Source organism: Sycon ciliatum, chromosome 7 (genome assembly GCF_964019385.1).
Source record: "Sycon ciliatum chromosome 7, ocSycCili1.1, whole genome shotgun sequence".
NCBI classification, from domain to species: domain Eukaryota; kingdom Metazoa; phylum Porifera; class Calcarea; order Leucosolenida; family Sycettidae; genus Sycon; species Sycon ciliatum.
The window spans coordinates 10,373,564-10,400,752 of NC_088649.1; the positions used below are offsets into that span (position 1 = coordinate 10,373,564).

The 27,189-nt window shown below is 45.5% G+C and overlaps 1 protein-coding gene across 2 annotated transcripts in view; it reads left to right on the forward strand.

The window, feature by feature from the left end:
* The first annotated feature begins 1,907 nt into the window (after window positions 1-1,907).
* The window catches only part of LOC135820959 (uncharacterized), a 229,129-nt gene continuing 203,847 nt past the window's right edge, over window positions 1,908-27,189 (forward strand). Inside the window, exons 1-4 of one of the 2 annotated variants that reach the window (XM_065334020.1) lie at window positions 1,908-2,417; window positions 7,283-7,335; window positions 11,584-11,733; window positions 15,465-15,569. In XM_065334020.1, the coding sequence (XP_065190092.1) occupies window positions 11,593-11,733; window positions 15,465-15,569 (246 nt within the window). In that variant the 5' untranslated portion in view covers window positions 1,908-2,417; window positions 7,283-7,335; window positions 11,584-11,592. The remainder of the gene's footprint in view (window positions 2,418-7,282; window positions 7,336-11,583; window positions 11,734-15,464; window positions 15,570-27,189) is intronic. The other variant, XM_065334018.1, reaches the window with a different exon arrangement.

Here is a 27,189-nt window from a genome sequence, read left to right on the forward strand (position 1 = left end):
GACAGGCGTCACCATTCGTTATGCCTGGATCAGATTTCATTGACCCCAACTGTCATGAAGAATCATTAATTTTTACTTTGACTGGATTTCAGTACAAGTTGTAGAACTGCAGAATCAATTTTGTTGTATTTGGGCAACCATTTCTCTACATTTCTCTATTTGGAAACTTATGATAGAATTTTTTTATAAAATACATGTCCAAATTCCACATCTACCCAAATCGGAATACTTGATCACGTATTCAGTACTAAACGGAATGTTTAGAAACCGCCAGGGAATAGGAATGTGCTAACGAGAACTCCAGGCCAGGGTACTAGCATACGAACAAAACAAGATAAAAACTCACCAGTATACTTGTAGTAATTCATGTCGGTGTAATATTCACGATAAGCAACGAGGCGCCCTCCGATTTGGTCAAGCTGCTTTGAAGTCTGGTTGTTCAGATGATGCAAACGGGCTCCCCATTGTTACTTCCAGCAGCTTCACTCTCCCTGCGACAGCGGCTATCAGCCTCTCTCTCTCCATCGTCGACAATTATCACAGATTCAACATTCTACATTTATCAGCACTGAATATGTCTCGAGACGAATTTAGCGGATCAACAACACTTTGCTGGAGATAAATTCTCGTCTGGAGGACATTCAGGGTACCTGGAAGGGTAAAGAAGACGGGATCGCTCACGACGTTGGGAGAACATAGCAAACAACCTCCTCTTCGATTGAAAATTGGCCAAAAAGTGTGTAAAATGTATGTGCGCAGGTGCATTTCCACTGGCAAGCTAATCCCTCATTACTTCATCAGCGCTCGCTCGGCGAAATTCAAAAGTCGTCTTCCTGCTCGACTCGATCGCTTCTGGAGACTCGTTCTTGTTCGAGGGGTCTTCTCTTTCACCTACCTTCGTCTTGGCATCGAAAACTCGGCGTCGAAAATGAAGCCGGAGTGCCCCTTTAAGAGACTGAGTGAGGCGCATTAACCCATTCAGCACTAAGGACGTATAAAACAGAGCTGGTTCAAACAATAGGAGGACAGAGGAAGTGTTTTTACTCAGAGTTTCACGCACTAAGCGATCATCAGAAAACACATGTCAAACAAAGAAACGTAGTTGCGTGATGTCTGCGGCCTTCATCCTATTCATAGTTTTAATATCTCTTTTCCTTTTAGTGATTGGTGTAGCCCAGAGACCGTTTGGAGAGTGAAGATATATGGATAAAATATTATTGCGGAAAATACGCAAAAATAAACACAAATTGCCCAAAAAAAGAGAGATTGGCTTTGGCTGGTTTGGTAAGTATTTTGGTAAGTATAATCATGTATTGCCTATGCTAGTATAGTATAGCCTATGCTAGTATAGTATAGCCTATGCTAGTATAGTACAGCCTATGCTAGTATAGTATAGCCTATGCTAGTATAGTATAGCCTATGCTAGTATAGTATAGCCTATGCTAGTATAGTATAGCCTATGCTAGTATAGTATAGCCTATGCTAGTATAGTATAGCCTATGCTAGTATAGTATTGCCTATGCGAGTATAATACTATTAATAGCCTGAGTACCCTATGCTAGCATTCATGCCAGCAATGCTTGACAGGTAGATTTCCTACATTGACATTGTACTTGTCGCACGGTCAGTGCAGCCAGCATGTCTTGGGCTGTAGCCTGGACAGCTGTGCATGTGTGATTTTACGGTACATGCAGCCTGGGCGGCGCTACGTGTAGCTGTCAATTTGGCGCATGCATGACACCTACTATCTCAAAACTAGTAGTAGTACTACATGTAGTACTACACTGTGTTTACTACTTCTTTGCGTAGCACGCAAAGAGTCGTGAAAACCTGAATGATAAACCCGTACCCATACAAAATGAGCCGAGCATACAGTATGATACTGTATGTAGGTCCTTCTACTTTTTGAGCCGCATGCACTCTGCTTAGCGCTAGCGCTGTCGACTCCGTCAGTGCAGTAGCTGCAGTGTCAATACAGAATGAAATAATTATAAATTTTGATTTTACCCTTCGCCACGGAGTTGCGAAGCGCTGTGTACGTGTATGCATCGTTGTTGGTTCGTCCGCACCTCCGATCAGGGATTAGCCCTACCATACTGATAGCTTGTCACACAGCTCTCAGTTTGTTGCAGAACGAGAGTGTAGGGTCGGGACAGCTCGTTTGTTCGGACACGCGCATCAGCATGCCCTTTGTAGACTACAACTGATTCAATTCGATCGGTGTTGGCAGAGTGTTCTAGGCGATGCACTCAGCCAGCGGTATAGCCAGCGGTCTTGTAACATATTGAGCGGAGAATTGCACCATTGGGAGAAGCCATAAAGTTAGTTTTGCAGCTGGCAGGTGCGCGGTAGTGAACCGCGCGGGAACTACACACCGTGGTCTCCACCTCCTTCGTGATCCACATACTGTTGACGAGGTACGGTCCGAATTTGCCTGTTTTATAATTATAATAATTCCATTCAAATCATGAGATCGGAGTTTATCAGGCAGAGTGTGAATTATTTTGAAGGGGATGAAATGAAACGTTGGCCAGCTTGTCTACAGCAGCGGTGCTTAGTTTATCTATCCCACAAAGTGCATGGTCTGTTGTCCGCGCCATGCACGCTAAAACAATACAAGCATTAGCAGTTGCATGGCTTGTACATGTACATATTTACATGTTTGAAGGATCCGAGTTGTCATGTAGCGCCATCGCACAGCTGTCACGGAGGAGCAAGCTCGGCTGGAAGTTGCGGCTAGTGGCCAATTCGAGAGCATCTGTATTGATGCACGGGTGTTCAACCCTTTCGCGTCTTCGAGTCGTGCCACCTCCCTCGCTGCTAGCTACAGACGCCATGAACAGGAAAAGCGCCGGAAGTACGAAGAGCGAGTACGCGAAGTCGAGCATGCCTCCTTCGTGCCCGTTGTGCTTTCTGCCTCTGGTGGTTATGGCAAGCATGCCAATGCGCTTTTCTCGCGGGTCGACTCTCTCCTGGCTGAGAAGAGCAAGGAACCATACGTGCAGATTATCTTCTTGCTGCGCTGCCGCCTTGGGTTTGCCCTGGTTCGTTGTGGTGCCATGTGCCTGCGTGGCTCAAGGAGCATGTTTGCTCCTGCCGTGCCTGAGTCCCCTGCAGTGCTGGTGGTGGCTGAGGCAGGCATTCAGTGAACCTGCAGTGATCCTACTGAGTCTGTATAATCATTACTATATCCGATGATTCGTTTTCTGTACTGTAAATATACAAATTTTCGGCAGCTATTTAATTTCGGCTATATTCGGCACCGACCCCAAACGCCTAAATAATTAAAACGCCGATGAAATTTTTCACAGCATCTGTCGCACTAGTCTATACCATGCCCTCTACCCTACGCCGAAAATAAATCGCCGCCGAAATGTCAAAAATCGTGAAGTGCCGAAATTTTGCAGCGCCGAAATTTTGTATATTTACAGTAATTGTGTTCATGCTTCACAAATGTGTTTTTTCCCCTACAAGAGGCTCAAGGAGCTCATTCCTAAAAACAATTGTCATGTCAGAATGTTGGCATCAAGACCAGCCCAATTCGAAAATTGCATTGCTATAAAAAAATTCAGGGGTGAAACGATTACACTTTTCAACTGTCGGTCAATCTACCCTTGTATCAATTCGACTATCGAATATTAGCGCTGAAACAATTATATCGATTATCCGTCTAATCGATCATTACGACGAAGCGATTTCGATTAAGCTGTCTGTTTCGGTTACACGATTCTAAAGATTAAAAAATAAAATAAAAAATAAAAACACTTGTGCAAGATTGTCATGTACTGTCGCGGATATGGAAATCCAGTCGATTGACCGAGGCCGGCGCCCTCAGCGCGTACAGAACGAAACGTCGCTGCAGGCAGTGCACATGATCCGATGCGACCAGCGCGCTGCAGCGCATAAATTAATGTGTGAACGGACTCACGGCTGCATGGCCAGCGCCCTGGGGCCGCTAGAGGTGCGACCGGATTTCCATGTCCACGACAGTACATGACCACCTGTATCTGCAGTAGTAGGATACGATAACTTTTTTACGCACATTTTAGATCGACAGTGCATGTACACATGCGCAATATACTTTGTCCTTTTCCTCGTTTCTTGTTGTTATGCACATGCTTTCAAGTCTAGTAGGGCTATGTATAGTAAAAAAAATAATAAGGCCATAATAAAAAAACGAGAGAGCTTGGAAGCTCAGGGCCCTACGCTATGCTTTTTTGCCTTGATGACCTAGGCAAAAAATGCATAGGGTTGTTATAAATTCTTTAAAAAAATCCTTTTTTTTAAAGACATAACCTGGGATTCGAACCCGCACTATCGCGCGCCCTGCATGCATCCCCCGATACACTTCGGATACATACTAATTCTTCCAAGTTGCTTCACATTGTGATCTTGCATTTGAAAGCCCTATTTGAATATGCATTGTGGCCAGCCGTCTTTGATGGCACGGTACGGTAGGGGATAGGTACGGGACAGGTACGATCGAGGGTAATACGACACCGTCTCCCGTTCCGTACCGTACCATCAAACACAGCTGGCCACATACAGCTGCCCGCAATATTCAAATAGGGCTTTCAAACGCAAGATAATAACGTGAAGCAACTTGGAAGAATGGGTATGAATGCGAAGTGTATGGGGGATTGCATGTAGGGCGATAGTGCGGGTTTGAATCCCAGGATATGCCTGAGAAAAATATAGGAGAATTGAAAAATTTATAACATCCTATGCTTTTTTTGCCGTCAGATACGGATAGCGCCAGGCGTGACACAAACAAACAAACAAACACACAAATACCAAATTAAAGCTGTGTGGACCCTGGCTCGCTCCAGACGTTACTGAAGGAAACGTCTTCTGCATAGCTACGGGAATAAAGTTGATTCTCAGGTCATGAGCCTGTGAAAATCGGTGCGAGCGAGCGATTTTTTATTTTATTTCCCACAATTTTTTTATTTCCAAAGATAGGGTCACACATAAGTACGTCACAGGTTCATATAATTATTTTTTATTCAGGCCAGGGAGTAGAATAATACCGGTATTTTACTACTCCCTGATTCATGCCTTTCGCATTGACCGTTTTCATGTGCGCATATGCATGCATAGAAATAAAAAAATCGTCGGTGCGCCGCCAAAAATCGGTGCGCACGTACTTGAGAATCAAAGATAATTTTTACCATGGCCTAATAAAAAAATAAACTGACTTTCTGCACCCGCACATTTCTAGGACGCAGTAATCGATATAGATACAGCTCTAGACTTCTGTCCTTTCCTCCCTCCCTTTCTCCCGACACCTTTCACCATTACTGCTAGCCTACACGCATACACACATTTTTAGCTCCTTTTTTCCACACTCTTCTCATCGCCTTCCTACAGCACCACACTGCATATCTACTCGTTTCAGTTTTTGTTGGCATTAGTTGAATGCTTTCACCCTGAGGATGGGCCATACCCAAAAAATTTGGTGAATTCTATTACCGTATTTTCCGGGGTATAAGCCGCACTTTTTTTCGCTAAAAATCAGACCAAAATCGCCCCTGCGGCTTATACACCGAATATGCTTGCGCGAATGAATGCTTACATTGCTTAGCATACATCAGTATGCATGCTGACGTCATGTGACATGTCATTCGACTCAGCTTCGCGCCTGTGTTGCTATCCCGGCACTTTTACTAGTTTTAGTGCGCGGGCTACACCATACGGTACGCGTATACGGGGACACTATTTTGCGTACTGCAAGAGACTGAAGATAGTGCAGATGACATGGAGTGATCTGTAGTCAACACAGCAATACACCAACATCTCTGCAGCAACCTGTGGTGCACTAACACATCATAATCTGATCTAACATGGTAATTAGCTCCATAACCATAATAAATTTGTAGAAAGGCCATTTGTCAATGAGTGTGAAAAATCTTGGTTTGTGGGTGCGGTTTATACTCCGAATACCAACTTTTAGTCAATATTTTGCCTCAAAAAGGGGGTGCGGCTTATACCCCGGTGCGGCTTATACCCCGGAAAATACGGTACTTTCTCCGCCCAGGCAAAATTTTCGCTTATCTCCTTCAGCCCAATGACAGTCTGACAGCAATCACACAAATCTGCTGGTTCAGGCACACCAGTTCCAAACAAGTCGGCAAAGTCGGCAAAGAGTAAAGAAACACCTTAAATTAGAGCGCGTTGAACGCGAGTGAACTGCTAAAAAAGACACGAAGTCAGTCACTGGTCAAGGTGGGTGCTGCTAGAGCACCACTGGAGTACAGAGCAGAGGTGTCATGTTGCGAAAAGCCAGGGTGTTTGTTTGCATCCGGCACAAGATGTGTGTACGGTAAAATGACGTGAGCTTGAAGCTGGGAAAGCCACTCAGCGACGCTCGCCCACATACTGCAAAATGAACCAGAATCGGCGCTGGGCAAAATAGGGGTAAAAGAAAGGCTTCGATGACAGGGTTGTCACGCACCCTGCTCATTCGCCTGATGTCAACGTGAATAATCCTGCAAAGCGCCGCTGAGCTCGTCAGCTTCAGCTGGTAAGAAACACGACCGATCGTGCTCATGAAGGAGGTGAGTACTACCCGACAACAAGTGCTGCGTCGACTGATGACAAAGGATGACTTCAACATTTTTCGACTTGGAGAGTTTCTCTTGATGTTCAACAGCTCCTCAACTCATTCTGAGTCGTTATAAGCCATTCTGAGAACCTGGAATGTATCAGTAAAAAGTGTAAAGATAAGCGAAAAGTTTGCTTGGGCGGAGGAAGTACTTATTTATCATGAAGTGAACTGTGCAGCGAAGAGATCGTATTTGGAAAGTTCAAGTTGAGGTACCCAATTCTAAAAGTGTTCAATTAAGTTAAGTTAAGGGATGTAGCGAGTTTTGCCTTCCAGCTCTTCACATGTACAGTAATGACCATGATGAGCTCGTGAATTTATCTATCTACATGTGTTCAACAAATACCACATCTGCTGACATGACAATTGACTACCAATAATTGAACTGGTAGGTTGGCTGAGAGCCAGTCATGGCAGAATCGAAAGCCATCACAAACCATGGAAAGCAAGAGAGAAAGAAAGAATATAGGGAACAAGATTAATCAGAAAAGAGCGCCATAACAAGGAGCAATTGCACGCTTTTTCCAGCTAACGCACAAAACAACAGCGAATTTGAAAATGAAACTGCCTTGGTTATTGGGACTACAGACCACAGAGGCTGGTAGGAAGCAGCTGCTGCATATTGTATGTTTCCTGGTCTTCTGACTGCCATATTTCCCGCTGTCATGGTGTTTCTAGATCTGTGGGAATTGCACCATTGGGAAGCGGCTGATTGTCCTGTCAGATGTCAGGTCAGTAAGCTTTCGGCATGTTCATCAGAGATTTAGTTCAAACTCCACATGCGCATTGTACCCCAATTGTATCACCTTCAAATTATCACTCATATTGCTAAGAGTCCACGTACGTCATCATGCATTTTTCAGGTACTGGAAGCCCGCAGCCGCGCGCCAAAGATGCCTTTTTTTCGATTCTTGATTTTCCTACTGCAATGCATACCTGAAATCCTAGAGTGCACAACTGCTGTGTCGTGATTCCAGTCATGTACGACGAGACATCGATGCACATGTGAAATTTGCGTGGTGACCCCCGTTCATGTAGCTTGTCTGAAGGTGTTTCAGTGAGAATTTTTGGTGATGTTTTGTCTTGATTAGTATCTAAAGAAAAGGGTTTCTCGACCAAACTGTGATAGTGGGTGAATGAGGCCGACCCAGGGTTAAATGGCACTTCCACCGGCTTGCCGCATGTCTAGTTCACCAGCTGAATTTCGCTCATCCATCAAATTATACCTAGGGTTCCCTGTAAAAAGGCGCTGACGCCTGTTGGGAATTCCCTAGTAAAAGAAGAATAAATAATAATAATAATAAAAATGGAGCCAACTTTGAGCGAAAATATATATCTTTTGCCATGTCCGGTAATGCTGGTACAGTATTGATTTTGTTCAAAATTGCACAGCTGTTTCCTAGCAGAATGGTGTCAGTTCCGTAAAATGGGAAGGATTGAAACACTTCATAGAAAAGAAAAAGGACCAAGGGACTACAAGTTATGCTTCAGGTACTCCCTCATTATAACGAGTCCGGGTAGTACATAAACCCTGTTAGTGAAATCTGAAAGTACGAGCTGAAAGTCTCAGCTGTGAAGGACGTTGACGGATGTTCATGCATTTCAATGACGATACTGGCAAGACCATTGGACATTGTTATCATTATAACTTAGAACTTTCCAAGTTGGAAGGCTGTTAGGGTGCACATCCAAGATGTACTAGAGGCAGTTAGTTGTAGAACGTCAGTACCGTTGGTCAGTGTCGTGCAATGTTATCGCATGAGCTGATTGTTTAGTAACTGGTGGTTTTAGTGGACATTATGGCGTAGCTTGTAGTTCTTTGGTCTTTTTTCTTTTCTATAGATTTTCCTTTGCCCTTCATCTGAGTCCATTATTGAAACACGCCTTCATAGTTCAAACCTTATTTGAAATTGGACTCGGATGGAGAGCCAAGGGTAAATTTATAAAAAATAAAAAGGACCAAGGAACTACAAAGTTTCGGATAGCACCAGAAACTCCTGGGCGATCGTTCTCGATTCCCTCCTGGTGTATTGAAATCGCTGTTTCCTGGGTAGAATTTTAGCAAACACACCATCCAGAAACTCGTTCAGCAGCACAAGCATCGCGTCATCCAGTTCGTGGAAACGCCGGGTGAAAACCCCTACAACCACCATTCTGGCAGTTGCACTGCGCGCGGGAGATGCAAAGGCGATCGTCAAAACCGGGCCTATGGATTGAAAAAATCAAGAAAGTGCAGCGTAGCTTGAATGAGACAACAGAACTGTCGGTGTTTTGCAGGGTGGCGCCATTGCCGATGCGCCCGGAGACACCAGCCCAGCGATGGAAACTAGAAGGTCCGCCGAAGAGATGATACAGTAGTTATCTATATACCGTTTCTTGGTTGATTTTTTAGTTCTAGTGCTCATTTGTACAAATGCTTGAGTTTTGAAGTGAAGCGCACATTTTAATAAGTCGGACCAAGCAGATGATAAAATCAAAATCAAATCAACGACCCATCAGCATAGATAAATAGTTAAGCAATGCTATAGACAGCAAGCTGTTTCGGCCATAAAGACCTCACCAGCTACAGCTACGAGCACCACAGACATTAAGAGAGCACGTCTGATTATTATTATTATTATTAGTGGTATGCACGGGTAGTCGGGTACCCGTGCTACCCGTGAGGACCTCGGGTAGACGGGTACCGAATCGTACCCGAAAACCCGAAGTCGCAGATGGCATCATGTAGAAAGAGTAGAGAGAGGTCTACAGTGCACGTGTACAAAATTGATTCACGCATGTCTACCCAGTGTGTAAGGGAAGGGGCCGGTGTGCATTGTGGTCTTACCATGGGAACATTACCCGATCGGGTACCCGTGCTACCCGTGCAAAACTACCCGGACCCGATACCCGAGGAAAATGCTACCCGACTCAGCCCCAATTATTATGCTTTTTAGGAATGAGTTTGCTCCCACACTGGAGCTCGCGCTATTCCGCCGACTTGACTTGACACTTGACTGACTCACGACTGCCATCCAGTCCAGAGCACACGAGAAATCCATCGAACCTTTGACTTGGCAAACCTGCAAGAAAGCATCACTCCCTGCTCAATACACAGTGTTTCGGGGATTTCACCCCTCATCAGTTGAGCTTGAGTAGGCTGAGGAAGATTGTGCCTGAAGAGCACCACTTATTTAGTGCTCTCAAGGCACAAACATCACCAGGGATACAAACTTACAGAGACGCCCCGTTTCCAGCGCGACAAACACCTCGTGAACACCAGATAACAGCGTGAGTCAGTGTCGCTCCTGGAGGGTGAGAACAGATGTAGAGGACCCTGGGCCATTCACAACGCTGTCACCTCCAAACCAGCTAGTCGGCAGCCCGAGCTGGGCACAATAGAAGGAAATAGTGGTTGCGACTTCGGCGATGATAGGTGGTGCTCTTCAGGCACAATCTTCCTTAGCCTACTCAAGCTCAACTGATGAGGGTTGAATTCCCCGAAACACTGGGTATTGAGCAGGGAGTGGTGCTTTCTTGCAGGTTTGCCGAGTCAAAGATTCGATGGATTTCTCGTGTGCTCCGGATGGCAGTCGCGAGTCAGTCAAGTGTCAAGTCGGCGGAATAGCGTGAGCTCCAGTGTGGGATCAAACTCATTCCTAAAAAATCGTCGCTGAAGTCGCAACCTCTACTTCATTCTATTATTATGCTTGTTCCCTTTAACATCGCCAAGCCAGCTTGGCGAGCCTTCCCATAAGCCAAATGAACAAAAGAAAAGAGGAACGAGCGAAGCCAATGAGGAGCACACACGCATGCAAGTGCAGGATAGGCAAAAGGGAATGAATAAGACAAACCTAAAACACACCAAATGTCAGCTATTTACTTCAATAAATATAACTGGAAATGGCTAACTACAAAATGTAAACTATTTACTTAAACAAATACCACAGGAAAAGGATGAATATAGAATTATTACAGCTGACGGTATATACATGTACAGTCAGACCTCGCTTATCCGGTCCTCGTTTATCCGGATCCCTCGCCATCCGGAAAAAAATCGCTGGTTACCGATGTGCAGCATATGTTATGCATCCAACATAACCGGACCTCGCGATCCGCATACCGGTGCATGATTTCGTGTACAATCTGGTTAAAATGTGTACAAAAAGCTTCGTCGTATCCGGTTGCATGTGGCTTGCAGAAGCTAGAATCAGGGAGTTGTACAAGCAAAATGAGGTCCTAGATCCTTGACCTGCTGGGTGCATGCAGACAGCACTCAGTTGCATGCACTTGTCATTTTCTCGCTTGTTCTACATACTGAGTCTGTGTACGCTGGTTGTACTGCGTAGGACCCGTCTAGTCTACCTGTACATGTATGTACGATGTCACTGCTTTTGACATGCAACATGCATAATATTATACAGTATGTGTGTTCAGTTATCCGGTTCCCTCGCCTATCCGGATATTTTTGTGGAAAACAGATGTGTGCGGTTATGCGAGGTCTGACTGTAGTAGCGAAGTGACCTAATAGTAATACCAAGAGTAGATAAACAAGAGTGTGCAACTCGCGGATGGGTTGGCCCACGGCGGAATTTTTTGTTGACGTAATCTTTTCGACGACGCACGCGCTGCGAGTCTTTCGGAAAGTTTTCCCTCGTGCTCTTGGCCGGGCTTTACACTACAAGGTCGGTGTCCAGCACGTGCTCTCACACTGCTCTGCGGCAAACTGCGCGTTTCTCTGAAAAAAGGTGACGTCAACAAAAAATTCCGCCGTGGGCGGGGTATCTGCAGATTGTGCAGGAGAGATCCGGAGTTGCACACTCTTGTTTATCTACTCTTGGTAATACGAGTATACATGATAATAACTACAGCCGCGAACCATGTAGTGGGGGGGGGGGGCATTTTAGAGGTAGCTCGTCGCTCTATCGCCAGAGTGCTCAAACTACGAAAAGTAGCCGGCAATAAATGCTTTAAAAAGAACATTGATCTGTTATGTTCAGGCTCACAGAATGGAACCTTTCCAAGATGAGCTTGTGGACCTGTGCGTACGGGACAAGGCAGAAGAGATCAAGGCCAAGCTTCTTGTGAACGGCCGGGTTATCGCACTTGCTGCCAAAAAATACCATCGAAGTCCCAGAGCGTCACTTCTGGTGAGTATGAAGTATATTCTGTAAATCCGTCCGCAGCCTGCACATTTGCATTTCTTTTCACATGCATTTCTTTTTCTATTGGCAAAAAAGCCAGAGAGCGCATTTGGTGAAGATGGAATTGCTTTACTGATAAACAGCCCGAAACCTGCTGCTTACCAAGAAAGGACAAATATATAACATTTACTGCAGAAGTATTCCGTCTGAAGTAGTGTTCAACGGAATATGAGTATGAGGTACGCTATATTTGTTCTCACGAATGAGCCGGCTCACCTCTCACTATTACCAGACATGTGCTGAGACTGTCGTCATGGACATGTGTTGGGGCTGGTGTGGTTAGGTCTGGTTGTGCGTCTTTGAGTGTGTGTGTGTGCGTGTGTGTGTGTGTGTGTGTGAAAGAGAGAGAGAGTGTGTGTGTGTGTATGTGTGTGTGTGTATGTGCGTGTGTGTGTTTGTGCGTGTGTGTGTGTGCATGTGTGTATGTGTGTGTGTGTGTGTGTTTGTGCGTGTGTGTGCGTGTGTGTGTGTGCGTGTGAGTGAGTGTGTGAGAGAGAGGGAGAGTGTGTGAGTGTGTGGGTGGGGGGGGGGGGGGGGGAGGGTCTGTGTGTATGGGGGTTGGGGTGATATTTATGTACCTCTCTACCTATCTATCTATCTATCTATCTATCTGTGTATCTCTCTACCTATATATCTATCTACTTCCTCCGGAAACAAAAACTTCGTGACTTTTTTCATTGATTTTCGCTTCTGTTCTGTCGCTCTCTGTTTGGCTGTCGGCCTGAAACACCAACAGATGACATTTTGGAACAGTAGGAAGGCATGATTCACACTATGGAAATCCGACAGCCATCGCAAGGCAAGAGTGTCGTGCTGTAAACCAAGCGAAGCGACGATGATTTTTTCATTTTTGTCCACCAGGCACATTGCCAACAAAATCGCTGCGCTCGCTGTTCGTTGTTGCTCGTTTTTCAGAATGAGAAAGAGCAGGACAATGGCACTGAGGAGCAAGAAGAGTATGAAAAGGATAGCAGTTAGGGGTTTTGAAATCTGCGTCATCTCCAAAAACACCAGCCGAAGTGCGAACAGGTCGCCATGATATCAAACTCCAAAACGCAAAGATGTGACACCCGTCACTTCGTGCAGCACAGTAGAGCTAGAAAATTCAAAATCGAAGTCGTCGTTCAGCCCCCGCGGAGGCCATACCTCAACGTGGAAGATCTTGCCTTTTTCAGCAGCCTCCACGCTGATGTCTCCTTTGTTGCATAGGAGAACAGGCGAGATCTCCTCCCAGCAGTCGTGAAGTGATGGGACAACTACGATTCGGAGAAAATGCGAAATGTTTGGCTTTGCCTGTGCGCGTCGTTCCGGCATTCTTTTGAGCGGACACGATAATGAGTCTCCAGCTACATGCTAGGGAAGGTACTGGTATATATCACGTACCGGTACTACTAGTAACAGCGAAGACGATCAGAGACGCGGAGAAGCTGCTCCGTGACATGCGAAAACGAGTCGATCGACCTGCCACTTCAGTTGGTTCCAGCAGTGATGAATCGATTGATGGCGACTCAGACTGAGATTCTATTCCCATCAATCAATCTTGTAGATATTGTACACATGTCCATTGAGTGTGTTGAAGTGTTTCCTTTCCAATAGAACACTTTTGTCGAGCACAGTAACTCCTTGAAAAGTCATGTGAAAAAGTCACAAAGTTTTTGTTTCCGGAGGAAGTACAAAGGAGTAATTTTGGCAATAGTCGGCAACCTACCTACCCACCTACCTACCTATCTGCCTGCCTGCCTCCCTCCCCCTCCTTCCCTCCATCCCTCCATCCATACATCCACTAATCCATCCATCTTTCTATCTTTCTATCTACACGGAAAAGAGAAATAGGCCCAGTTTGGATTTGTCGTGACTCAAAGTTTCATGCCACTGCAATCATCAGACGACTGATAATAAAAACCTAAGACTAATCATTATGAATCAGATCATGCGTGATACTTGGCGCTTAGATTGTCATTACTCTGCGCGACACACGAATGATGGCCATTATCACACAGATGTTATGGATGATGTAAGGGATATGTAATGGCATAATGTTGGCACTGACGTATGCTAAACCAGGCATGGTTGTGATGGTTACCCGTATACTATTAGCACTGATATTTGCCACAACCAGTCATGACGGTGGCGGGTACTGTCCTTGCGCGGCAGTTGCGACTGGCTGCTGCTTGTTCTACTATGTCACGCTAGGTGTGAAGTTTTGTATGTAATATTTGTTTTCATGGCGGCATTTTTGACACTAGTTCGTTTCTTCTGTTCAGTCTCTTTGGGTTGTTGACATTGTTCAATATTGTAAGCTTCTCGATTCTGCATAGTTACACCTTTTTGACATGTTGGAGTACGCCTGTGTTCTTGTGTGAATATGCCACCAAACAGAGAACGGCGTCCCTGCACGTTTTAGGTTCCACACATGGTTTGGCAGTTCAGTCTTGGTCTGATACCGTTCGTGACGGAAGCTCTTTGTATGATTGTTGTACCGGTCCTTGAAGGGAAGCTCGGTAATTCCGATGGACTCTTTGTTGTCATTTACTGTTGCTCGATACACAATTGATCTCGACAGGGTGCGGCATTACGGCAGTCACATGTCTTGGCAGGGGGTTGTTGCTGGCTTATAGTCGCTGTGAGAACTCGTTTGTTATTGGTATTGATAATGATTTGTATATTTTGCATTCAGCTAAAGTTAACCTTGACTGTGTTCCTGTTGAATATTTTATTGAGTGGTGAGCCTTTTGGGAAGTGTTTATCAATAAGGTGTAAGAATTTCCCGGCCACATTTATTTGTACGTTTTTGCTGAACGGAGGGAGGGTTGAACCACGTGATGTTGCGCTGATGGTTTCTCCTCTTCTTCTTCCGCCCTTCTTTCTGTTCACTTTTGTATTCCACCTTCTCTTCATATCCACTGGCATGGAGAGCCTCATTGTGGAGAAGGGCGGCCTGATGAAATGTCTCCTCGTCGTGTGACAGGTCTGTCACCCGGCGACTTCACGCAGTAGGGCGTTATTCTATGATGTTGGGCGGATGATTGGACTTGGAGTGAATGTATACAGGGTTATCATTGGGCTTTCTGCATGGGTAGTGTTGACCAGTATTCAAGTTGAGAGTCACATCCAGATAGTTGACTATCTTCCAGTTTGTCTCGATTGTAATACGGGGCCCAACTCGTTTAATGTTTGAATCATCCTTTTCCTAGAGCGATCGGCCGCACTTCTGGTATTGCTGTGCAATACTACAAGTCCGTCGTCACGATACAGGCCGATATTCTCTTTCTTCAAATCCTGCGTCAGCTTGTATAACGCGAAAGTGAAAATTAGCTCGCACACCTCTGCACCATCAAAACATCCCATCGTATGATCTGATTAATAATGATTAGTCTTAGGTTTCTATAATCAGTCGTCTGATGATTGCAATGGCATGAAACTTTGAGCCACGACAAATCCAAACTGGACCTATTTCTCTTTTCCGTGTGAAACGCTCTGCACTTTTTGCATTGAGCACTTTGCCGGCAATTGCGAAACTTATTCCTTTGTATCTTTCTATCTATGTATCTATCACGCGCTCACTCTTTCATGTGCATGTGCGCATGCATTTCCCCTCTCATTTGCTTTATGAGCAAAGAAAATGTTATTGTCAATAGATGCAAAGTAATCTCTTCCTTGGGCTTTAATCACTGCAGGCTTATCTGGGTTGGACAGCATGTCAACATGATTCGCGAGGCGTCCTACAATTTCTCCTCAAAACCGTTTACCGTGATGTCTTCTGTCAGCCTTGTGACAAAGAGGTAACAAATACAACCATTGATAATATTTTTTCACTCAATCTGCGAACAGAATCGTTTCGTCCTTTGTGGACTCATCAGCGCAGCAAAGAGAAAATGAAGCTAAACCTGATAGCAATGACATATAAAATTTCCAAAGCCAGATTGAAAAGGGGAGTTAAGCCTAAAATCAAATTTTCACCAGTTGTAGTCTTCGGGGTGCTGAGTCGAATAGTCTTGGTCCGAGGAAGCTGAGACGCTCTCTTCCTCCTTTATTCCCAATCTAACTCGCGCACTTCCCAGGGGCGGATACAGGGGGGGAGGGGGGGTTCAGGGGGTTCGGACGAACCCCCTAAAATAATTTCGACCATGGGTCCAGTCGATTTTTTTGTGATATCCCCGTGCGCAGCCAGCGAAGTGTAGCGTACATCATGGTACATGCAGCATGGCCAGTAGACTTCACTGGTATGCATTCTGCATGCAGTAGTCACGTACAGGCAGTGCAGGTACTAGGTCACTGCATGCATGCAGTGGTCGGGACTGTTGTATGCGTACCGTTCGAATCGAAGGGTCTGTACGCGTATCATGTGACTTGAAACGATCGACAGTTCAAGTGGTGGAGCAAAAGGTGGAAAAACTGCCACTTGTCCTCCTTCCTTGTCGTTTTGTTTTATTTCACGCTGGCTGGACTGTAGGTTCCCTCCGTCGCAGTACGAAGATAATGTTTGTGTTTGTCGTGTAGTTTGCCATGTCGCGGTGGAGGAAAAGGTGGAGAAACTACCACTTGTCCTCCTTACCTTCCTTGTCGTTTTGTGTTATTTCGCGCTGGCTGGACTGTAGGTTTCCTCCGTCGCAGTACGAAGATAATGTTTGTGTTTGTCGTGTAGTTTGCCATGTCGCGGTGGAGGAAAAGCTGGAGAAACTGCCACTTGTCCTCCTTACCTTCCTTGTCGTTTTGTTTTATTTCGCGCTGGCTGGACTGTAGGTTTCCTCCGTCGCAGTACGAAGATAATGTTTGTGTTTGTCGTGTGGTTTGCCATGTGATTGTCGCGACTTCTGCCAAAGAGGCGAGCGGCTGATGCCAGTTGCCATTGCCCCATTGGGCTTGGCTTCGTTCCGCCGTGTACGACGCGAATGTGACGACACGCAGTCTCAGCCGGAGGACAGTCAGAGAACTTCGCCTTCCGTCAGTTCGGAAAATGCTGCAGTCACGGCCTTAGTTTCTGCCCGTGCTGCAGCTTTGTACTTTGTAAAGCTCTAAACGCATTATTACCCTTGTCTTATTGGCCAAGCAATTCAGGGCTACAGCGACAATAAAGATTTTGCAACTCCCGGTGTAGTGAACGAACCGAAAACAGTTTGAAGCGAATTTAATTCTGTGCACTTGAAAAAATTTGAACCCCCCCTGAAAAATTCCTGGATTCGCCCCTGCTTCCACCAAAACTGGGTGACGGCGCCGTACTAGATGGGGATTTGTATGCAAAATGTCACTAAAAGCGCCATTTCGTTCTTATGAAAGCACTGATGACCGCGATTGGCCCATGTGTTGTAGTCTTTTCGACGCTGAGTCGACTGCTTTTGGTCCGAGATTGATGCGATTCAGCGTTCTGCCCCTATTCCCAAACAAAAATGGCTGAACAAGCGGTCACATGCTCCTGCGTACACTAGTCACCTGGTCACCGTGCCTGCGGGGTACGACTTACAGCCTGTTTGGGTGCGTTCCTGTCACTCGAGTTGAACCTTGGTGTGAAAATTGTGCCCCTCAGGCTCGGTGACCAGGTGATTGGTGTATACAGGAGCACGTGTATGCCAGCCGAAAATATGGAGTCCGTGTGTAGGTTTTTGCACGATTCTAATCACTGCATTCTGAGGAGTGGAGGTGGAAATTACTACAGTCGACATCGTGACTCGTGCACAGCACACTGGAGTGACATAGAGAGTTGCAGAGTGATCATAGCAGAGGCGCTTGTTGCAGCTGAAGCAGCTCTATCCGCACTTTGGTTCGACAATAGCTACAATTCCGAAGTTGCGATCACCGAATAATAGTAGAGTGATTTACACTAACTGATGTCTCTAATTAACCTCTTCAGCACGCATCACGTAAATGTACGTGATCCTGGATGCTGCCGGTCCACGGATCACGTACATGTACGTCATACGATCTACATCACGCCGTACAGTTGTTTTTGGCTTCCGTGTAGTAGTACCAGGCCTGTGCCGTGGTCACGCGGAGCTAGGCCTGTTCAGGAGACGTATCACGACAAGTACACGTGAAGTTCGCCACGTATCACGGCAAGAGTAGGTTGTGCAGTGCAAAAATATATCAGAAAGAAATTTGTTGACAATTTGTTAACATTTTCAACCATCGCACAACGTAGATACAGCGCTGAGGAGATCGACCAAGTTTTGAAGCAGATCACGCTCAGTTTGGATAGCGATAATGAGCCAACCGTCTCTGAGAGCGATTTTTCGTCGGCAGATGAGTCTGTGTCTTCATCTCTGGAACGATGTGCGTCGCCAGAAATTGGCGATGCTGCTGACGATGTTGAGGTGATGGAGAGCGCGGAACAGGTGGTACGGAGGACACCAGTGCTGGCGACAAGGCCATGTCCTTGAAGTCGCTTGTGGAAGCTGTCGAGGTTCTAGCTGCAGGTGACGATGGAAGCGAAGGTGAGTTGGGTGCATTTACAATTTGAATTTTTCACTAATTTTGAATTTTGAAATTTCAAATATTCATGTACTGTTGCATGCTGTTGACTATATTTTTGCAAAGGTGGGCTAACTTAGTGGTATTTTGAATTGTAGATATTTTTGTGCCCGTTCTAGCATGTCACTGTTGATGTTATGGACACCAAGTACTGAAGTACAAAATATGCAACAGATATGTGAATTGGTACTGAAATACACATTATCTGCATTATTGTGCTTACATGCATCCAGGCATATGGGTGAAGCAGAGTATTGCACATACCGCACTGCCATTCACTGGCAACTCCGGTCTCCAAATGCCGCTTCCAGACGATCCAATTCCACTTGACTGCCTGAAATTGTTCTCCAATGAAGATTTCTTTGAGTATCTTGTGACGGAAACCAATCGCTATGCACGCGCATTTATTGATGCCAACCTACATACTCTGCCGGCTCGCAGAAAATGTGTGTGTTCTATGCCAAGGGGAAACGCCGAGATGTGCAGCAGATGTGTGCTGATTGCCCGAAGAACCCAGGGTATTGCCTTGAGTGCTTCGAGACATCGCACAGAGGAAAATAGTTGTTCCGTAATTGCCGAGTGGTTCCTAATCGCAAATTTGTTCGAGTTTGCGGACATGTAGCGTGACCTAAACAGATGTAAATATGTACATATTGAGGGTGAACCATGAGAATACATTATAATATTTATTATTTTTTCATTCTGACTAGCAATTGTTGATACCTGTACTTAGAAGCGATACTGCATGCAGTAAACCCTGTACAGGCCCTCCCTCATTATAAAGAGTCCGGTTAGTACATAAACCCCATTAGTAAATAGAAATCTAAAATCTCCTGGCAAAACGTGGTCTATACAACTGTTTACAGGTCCGGTTACAACATAATCCGTTAGTACATAAAATCCGTTATAACGACCCTTTGCCCAGGTCCCTGGAGTGCCAAACCCTCAGTATAAGATAATATTGACCATGCAGGACCAAGGCCAAAACATGTAGGATAAAGTAGAACGAGGAAACGTATGATGTCTATGTATTCGTGAGTATGGACGATCCTTTGGATCCAAGGAAGAGTTATGTTGGAGATTTTCAATTATCATATAACGAGTTGAAGCATCTATAATTTATGTTGTATCGAGGGTAGCCCCGGTAAGTACGAAGTAGTGCCTATTTCACCTTTAGCTGCAAGTCCTCCTACAAGATAAGTCTTGTTATAAGATAACTTTTTCGATGGCCCAGAGATTATCTACTAACGAGGGAGGACCTGTAATAGCTGTCCTACTTTTATAGATGTGCTGGAAATACGTAAATTTGCTGCGCTGATTTGCATTGAAATCTATGCAATAGGGTATGTTCACATCGACTTTAATGCTGAAATAGGTCATCACAATGATAAATGCACATTGTTAGGTGAAATTCACAAGCTAGAAGGCGAAACAGCTGTCAGAAGGAAATGTTTTACCCGTGACCCCTTCGTTGTTTGAAGTTATTGGTGTGAGTAATGGCTACCGAGGGTAGCAATGGTCGGCTTTAGAGCGCATGGAGGAAGAGAGTTAGTTTCTTGTATTATTCAACAGCCGAAAGGTACCATTCAACAGTTTATTGCTATTCTGTATACTACATTCTTTTTCATGCAAACCTTCCACCCACCGGATTGACATGTAAGACATGGCTCAAGCGGGAGGCCTCGTCTCCTACGCTGCGTAGTATTCGGCTCCTTGACATACTGGGGTGGAGACTGTGCTGAACAACATAATTGATTGCGGAGACGGCCCGAGTGCTCATAAACTACTCTTACCGGCAGTTTGTACTTGCGAATGGCCCTGTTTACCCTAGGGTGTACTTGATCCGACTTAAACGGTACAGTCAACTTTGCGAATAACGACATTCGGCGGGGCATCAGAAAAGTGTCCTTATTCGCGAAGTGTCCTTATAACCGAAGTCCCATTTGAATGTATGTGAACCCATATTTGGTATAGTATGACATGCTTATCAAAATGAAGCTCTTTTCTTGCTCTATGTCAAGGTGTACTTTATTTCATATTGCAGTTGAAAGGAACTATAAAGTCAATAATACTATGACTCAATATGCAAGGTAAATAAATTTAAAAATATGCCTTTTTGAGCCATCTACAGGGCCAGGGACATGATGTATGATGATAACTGTACAATCATGTACAACTACATGTAGGTGTGCTGGTAAATCCAACAATTTTGAAGCAAAGGAAAAAAGGAAGAAACCCTCACCCGTGACTTGGCTGCATTTTCTTGCATGTGTGCCTTTATCCGGGCCATCACCATGGGTTCTGTACTTCTGCATGACAGGTACATGTACTTGACTGACAGGTACTTGAAATAGCTGTCAAAAGCCCAGACAATCGTTATTCAAGCAGTGGATATGACCTCCGGGCACTAAAAGCATGTCGCTATTCGCGAATTGTCAGTTATTCAGATAGTCGTTGTATCCGAAGTTAAATGTATACAGTTAGATGGGACTTTGCTCTGGGCATGGATAATTCTGTCGTTATTCGCGAATTGTCGTGATATCCGCAGTTGTTATTAGCGAAGTTGACTGTAGTTTAAGGAATGCACAGCGTGGGTTTCCTCTGCGTCGACGTCTAGGCTTCCTTTCCGCTTCTCTTGCCTCTGATATGACGTTTCTGGATAATGGTTCAGGAGTAGTTGTTGGTGTATCTTATGTTCACTTTCAGCCCGCATCTGAGCATCGGATGAGAGTCGCTGTGCCCCCAAGAAGTGCGACTGTGCGACGGCCAACTTGACATGAGTAGGGACTGAAGATGCGTAGTCAACTAGCAGACCACTGCTGCACGGCTTCTGAAATAGTCTATATGACAATTCGATTGACTATTGAACAGCGATGGTGACATCCATATAGTCTAGGCAGCCCCTGTCGCAGCTCAGATCATGGGTGAACTTGATTCGAGGGTGGACGTTGTTCAATCGGCCAATCAGCTCCATAAGTCGCTGTTTTCCATGGATCCAGAGCATAATGATATCATCAATATACCTTCGATACAGAATTGGCGCAAGGGATGAGTCCTGGAGAATTCGTGTTTCTATCGCGTGCATAAACAAAATCGCAAATGGTGGTGTAAGATTATTGCCCAGAGCTACCCCATCAAGCTGGTGGTAAATTTGGCGACGGAATCTGAAGTAATTGTGAGTAAGAACGAATCTGAGCAAGCTTTTGGCTTGGCAGACACCGAGGCCGAACATGTCTAGTTCTTACTCACAATTATTTCAGATTCGGTCGCCAAATTTGCTAACAGCTTGATGGGGTAGCTATGGGCAATAATCTTACACCATCATTTGCGATTTTGTTTATGCACACGATAGAAACACGAATTCTCCAGGACTCATCCCTTGCACCAATTCTGTATCGAAGGTATATTGATGATATAATTATCCTCTGGATCCATGGAAAACAGCGACTTATGGAGCTGATTGGCCGATTGAACAACGTCCACCCTCGAATCAAGTTCACCCATGATCTGAGCTGCGACAGGGGCTGCCTAGACTACAGTCGACCTACCCTTATAACGATAACCTCTATAACGATATTACCCTTATAACGATATTTTTCTGCCAAACCAAATCACTTCATTGACTTGTGTGTACAATGCCTTACCTCTATAACAATACCGCTGTAACGATACTACCCCTATGACGATATAAAATGGGCTGACCAATCGACATTTCCCATTTTATAACAATATCTAGCACGGATTATTATGTGGAGCTCACTATTCGGGTAGAGCAAGCTTCACTTGATACAATATCAGTTGATGGGAAATGACGAAATACAATGGGGCACCAGTGGGCACCTTGCTGTGCACATAATGTGCAGATACGTCAGTTTTGTATACTATGAAGAGTGAAAAAATTAACAAAATCCATGCATTATGACGTATGTGTATGAAATGGACCAGTTAACCCTATTACAATATTACCCATATAACACAATTTCTTGGTCGGACGCAAAAGTCGTTATAGGGGTAGGACGACTGTATATGGATGTCACCATCGCTGTTCAATAGTCAATCGAATTGTCATATAGACTATTTCAGAAGCCGTGCAGCAGTGGTCTATTAGTTGACTACGCATCTTCAGTCCCTACTCATGTCAAGTTGGCCGTCGCGCAATCGCAATTCTTGAGGGCACGGCGACTCTCATCCGATGCTGGCTGACAGTGAACATAAGATACACCAACAACTACTCCTGAACCATTATCCAGAAACGTCATATCAGAGGCAAGAAAAGCGGCAACGAAGCCTAGACGTCGACGCAGAGGAAACCCACGCTGTGCACTCCTTTAACTACCGTTTAAGTCGGATCAAGTACACCATAGGGTAAACAGGGCCATCCGCAAGTACAAATTGCCGGTAAGAGTAGTTTATGAGCACTTGGGCAGTCTCCGCAATCAATTATGTCGTTCAGCACAGTCTCCACCCCAGTATGTCAAGGAGCCGAATACTACGCAGCGTAGGAAACGAGGTGCCCGCTTGAGCCATGTCTTACATGTCAATCTGGTGGGGAGAAGGTTTGCATGAAAAATAATGTAGTATACAGAATAGATTGCAAATGGGGTACGGAATATTACGTTGGAGAGACAGAACGATCACTAGAGACCCGTCTAAAGGAACATAATGGAGGAGCACGTCGAAGGACTCGCCACAAGCCTTGGGGTGACCACATGAGAAACGAGCATTCGCTCAGGGAGATTTAGAGTGCGAGATAGCGCCTTCACAGCAGTATCAGTTCTCGCTCGAGAAGGCAACAGAACTAGCAGGAAATTGACGGAGGCTGTGGAGATCAGAGGTTTGGCTCCAAAGATAAACACTAACGCTGGGTGATCATTGCTGTGATTTTTATCGCCACTCACTTATTGTCTGATTGTCATGACATTCGGCGCTGAATAAAGTGTTGTTTTTTTACCTCAGCTGTAGTCCCCTCCACTGATAGTCGATGTTAGCGCTATTAGCTGAACTCTTTTTCGCGCTGCTTCTCATACCCTCTTACTGACAGGGGAGTTGTTGGCCTTTATCAATGCTGGTTTGGGAGCTTGCACATCATCGTGAACCTGATGAAGGCAATTTGCCGAAACGTTGGAATGATTATTGTGAAATGAGTTGAACTATTGCAGTGTCAATGGTAGAGAGCGTGTAGGCTCTACTATTACTGAGTACTATGGACTGATGTCTCTAATGTCACTATTAAGAGAGTATGTCTGAGAAAACCAGAAAAGGTGGGCTGGGCCATCTCTCCGATGTCGTTCAAATTTTGCAGGTAAGTGTCCTTTGGGGTCTACAACAACCATGCAAAAGGACTCGTTGCATATCTGACGGATACCTTGGAACTGCGGACCGCCTCGAAATGGGCCCAAAATGCGACTGAATATTTGGTCCAAAAACGAGCGCTGGTACAGCGTACACGATTGAGCTGAGAACAAACCACCACCATGCCAACATTACCTCACCTGAGTAGTTTTCACACCACCACCACATAGAGCCATGGCTAAATCCAGGAAAGCAATGGCCATCATCTCCAAATATCACCAAATTGCATCGCTAAAATAGCTAAATTTCAAGGGCCATAGCGGGAACCATTTACGACGTCTATTTTTCTGAACCATGCCCTGCAGGACAGTGGACTATCTCCACTACCACCCAGAACATGTATCGTAAAATGTGTTCCACGTTCTCTGGGAATAAGCAAATTTGAATATTTTCACTTCACCACGTTGCAACACTGCCAATTTCCTACCCCACGACGAAAAGCGCCTCCTCAACCTCCAACAACAGGCACCGCTCCAGACGCCAGCATGCCAAACACTGCAGCGTGGTCACCTCTACCGAGTCTGACAAGAAATTTGAACTGACAACCCTTGTCACTCCAAACAACAACCATTTCCTTCCCTGAACGACTCGAATTTCACTAGCAGCAAAGCTCTGCAAATCTGATTTGTGCGATCGAAGCTAGGGCAGTAGGGGTGCGCGGATTATGCTCACACGCACCCGATAATATTAAGCTTTCGGGCATTTCCCGCGGAACTTCGAAAGTATTCTCTCAAAACATCGAAAAAATTCTCCAGAATTCCCACCCCCCCCCCAAAAAAGAACCCCAGCACGAACCGTGCCTTGCGCATGCTCTTTAGTATGCAAAAATGGACGGTCAGGCACTTGATCACTGCATGCAGGATCTACACTACATGCACAACTGTACTAGCAAGAGTACATAACCCGGGGGGGGGGGGGGGGGGGGGTTATGTACTCTTAGTCTTGGTACTAGATCTACATGACTGTCAGGGTGGTGCTGCATGTACATGTAGATGTACGTGCGTCCATGGATGCGCGCTTGTTTTCTGGCAGGTCAAAATTGACAGAATTCCCCCAAAACTCTTCTGAAGGTCCATGAATCTGGCAAAAGATCGATAGAATTCCCCTAAAATTCCCAAATTTTTCTCATCCAAATTATTCCGGGAATAATTCCCGCACCCCTAATCGAAGAATGCTATTTTTGCGTCCTGAAACTGGCCATGCGCCGACCACCGCGTGACATGGCAGATCGACGGATCTGATCGATTTGATCGACAATCAAGATCAGAATCAAAATCTGGATGACGAAGGCTGATCAGCCACACGAATTTTGGGTACATTTACCCGAGTTGCCGGAGTTTGCAGAACGCAGCGAGGTGTGGGTTTTCCTCAGGTTCGGTGAGGAGTGAGCGTAAGTCTGCTTGTTGTAATTTTCTTGTCGAGCAACTCTTTGTCTCCAAAAGGTCGACACTCTAATCAGTGACAATGCAGGGCTGGTTGACCACGCAGTGTTTGGTTTCAGCACAACTTCATCGACCTGAGAAGGAGGATATTTTGAAATTCAGCTCGTAATGAAAATTCGATTTCTAGGACTCGGATGACTATACTCAAAACACCAATAATGTGTTGAGCCCATCACGTTATCTGGTTGCAGGAATATAGATCAGGTGGGAATGGAGACATTATGTCGATAGAACTCAACAGTGTTCTCATTTTCGAGCTATGTCGCTCCGGCAACAGATGTCATCCATGCGCGCTAACCAAAATTACTGTTGGCATCCTCAAAAAATGCACGAAATACACGACCAACTCACCAGACACACGAAATAGCCGTGGATGCATTTCTGCACCACAAAAGGTCGATCTCGCCGGAGTGCACCTGAAAAGCAGGTGCTCAAACCCGTGGCCGAAATATGGAATGAGTTGCCTGGAAAACAGGTTGCAGCTAGATCCCATATCGTGAAGTCCAGGGCATCGTGCCTCTTCATGGTTCACTCAAGCAGCATGCCATCATAACCGTTACATCATAGCCTCGTAAAAATCATGTTGCTGATCAACCTGATCATCTAGATTTGATTCTGATCTTGATTGTCGATCAAATCCGTCGATCTGCCATGTCACGTGGTGGTCGACGCACGGCCAGTTTCAGGACGCAAAATATCGTGCTTCGATCGCACAAATCGAGATTTGTTCAATTTTTTTGCACTTCTGCAGAGCTTTGCTGCTAGTGAAATTCGAGTCGTTCACAGAAGGAAATGGTTGTTGTTTGGAGTGACAAGGGTTGTCAGTTCAAATTTCTTGTCAGACTCAGTAGAGGTGACCTTGCTGCAGTGTTTAGCGTGCTGGCGTCTGGAGTGGTGCCTGGTGTTGGAGCTTAAGGAGGCTCTTTCCGTCGCTGGGTAGGAAATTGGCAGATTTGCAATGTGGTGAAGTGAAAATATTCAAATTTGTTTATTTCCAGAAAACGTGGAACACTTTTTACGAGACATGTCCTGAGTGGTAGTGGAGTCCACTATCCTGCAGGGCATGGGTCAGAAAAATAGATGCCGTAAATGTTTCCCGCTATGGCCACCTGGATTGGATTGGATTATATTCCCCTAGCTATGCAGAAGACGTTACTTCAGTAACGTCTGGCGCTAGCCAGGGTCCACACAGCTTTAATTCCCGTAGCTATGCAGAAGACGTTACTTCAGTAACGTCTGGCGCTAGCCAGGGTCCACACAGCTTTAATTTGGTATTAGTTTGTTTGTGTGTTTGTTTGTTTGTTTGTTTGTTTGTGTCACGTCTGGCGCTATCCCGTATCTGTCCCGTGTCTGTCCCGTATCTGTGACTACAAAGGCTCTACAGGATTGTACATCACAGCTGTCCACAATATTTGCGGGCTCCTGTATCTGTCCCGTACCGTACCAATATTCGTCGTATTATGCATACGACTCCCTGCTGTAGAGTGGGATTTGGAAAGAAATAGGGAGACGAGGAGGAAATTAAATTAGAATAGACGCCGATTAGGTGATAGGATGCGTCAGCATAAACATACTTTGGAAGAGAGATCCCGTCGTCTCCAAAATAAGCGTGAACGAGCGATTCAGTGCCGGTCACAGGAAACGTCGGAAGAGAGATCCCGTCGACTCCAGAACGCCCGTGATCGGTAGAGTCCGGCGGTACCAGGCAACGTCAGGACAGACATCCCGTTGAGTCCAGAACGCCCGTGATCAGCAGAGTCTAAGCCGGTCCCAGGAAACGTCAGGACAGACATCCCGTCGAGTCCAGAACGCCGTGATCGGCAGAGTCAGCGCCGGTCCCAGTAAACGTCAGGACAGACATCCCGTCGACGCGCAGAAAAACTAAATCTGCAGCCTCTTTTGCCGTCGAACAGGATACGTATTTATATAGGAGACTGTAAAGTTATGTAATGTCCAAATTTCGACGTGAGCAGCAGGTCACTCGCGTTGATTTTTTCGACGTGCGAGCCAAATAACGCGAGCTGAACTTTCGCGTCGCAGACATCCCGTCGACGCGCAGAAAAACTAAATCTGCAGCCTCTTTTGCCGTCGGACAGGATACGTACGTATTTTAGGAGACTGTAAAGTTATGTAATGTGCTCCA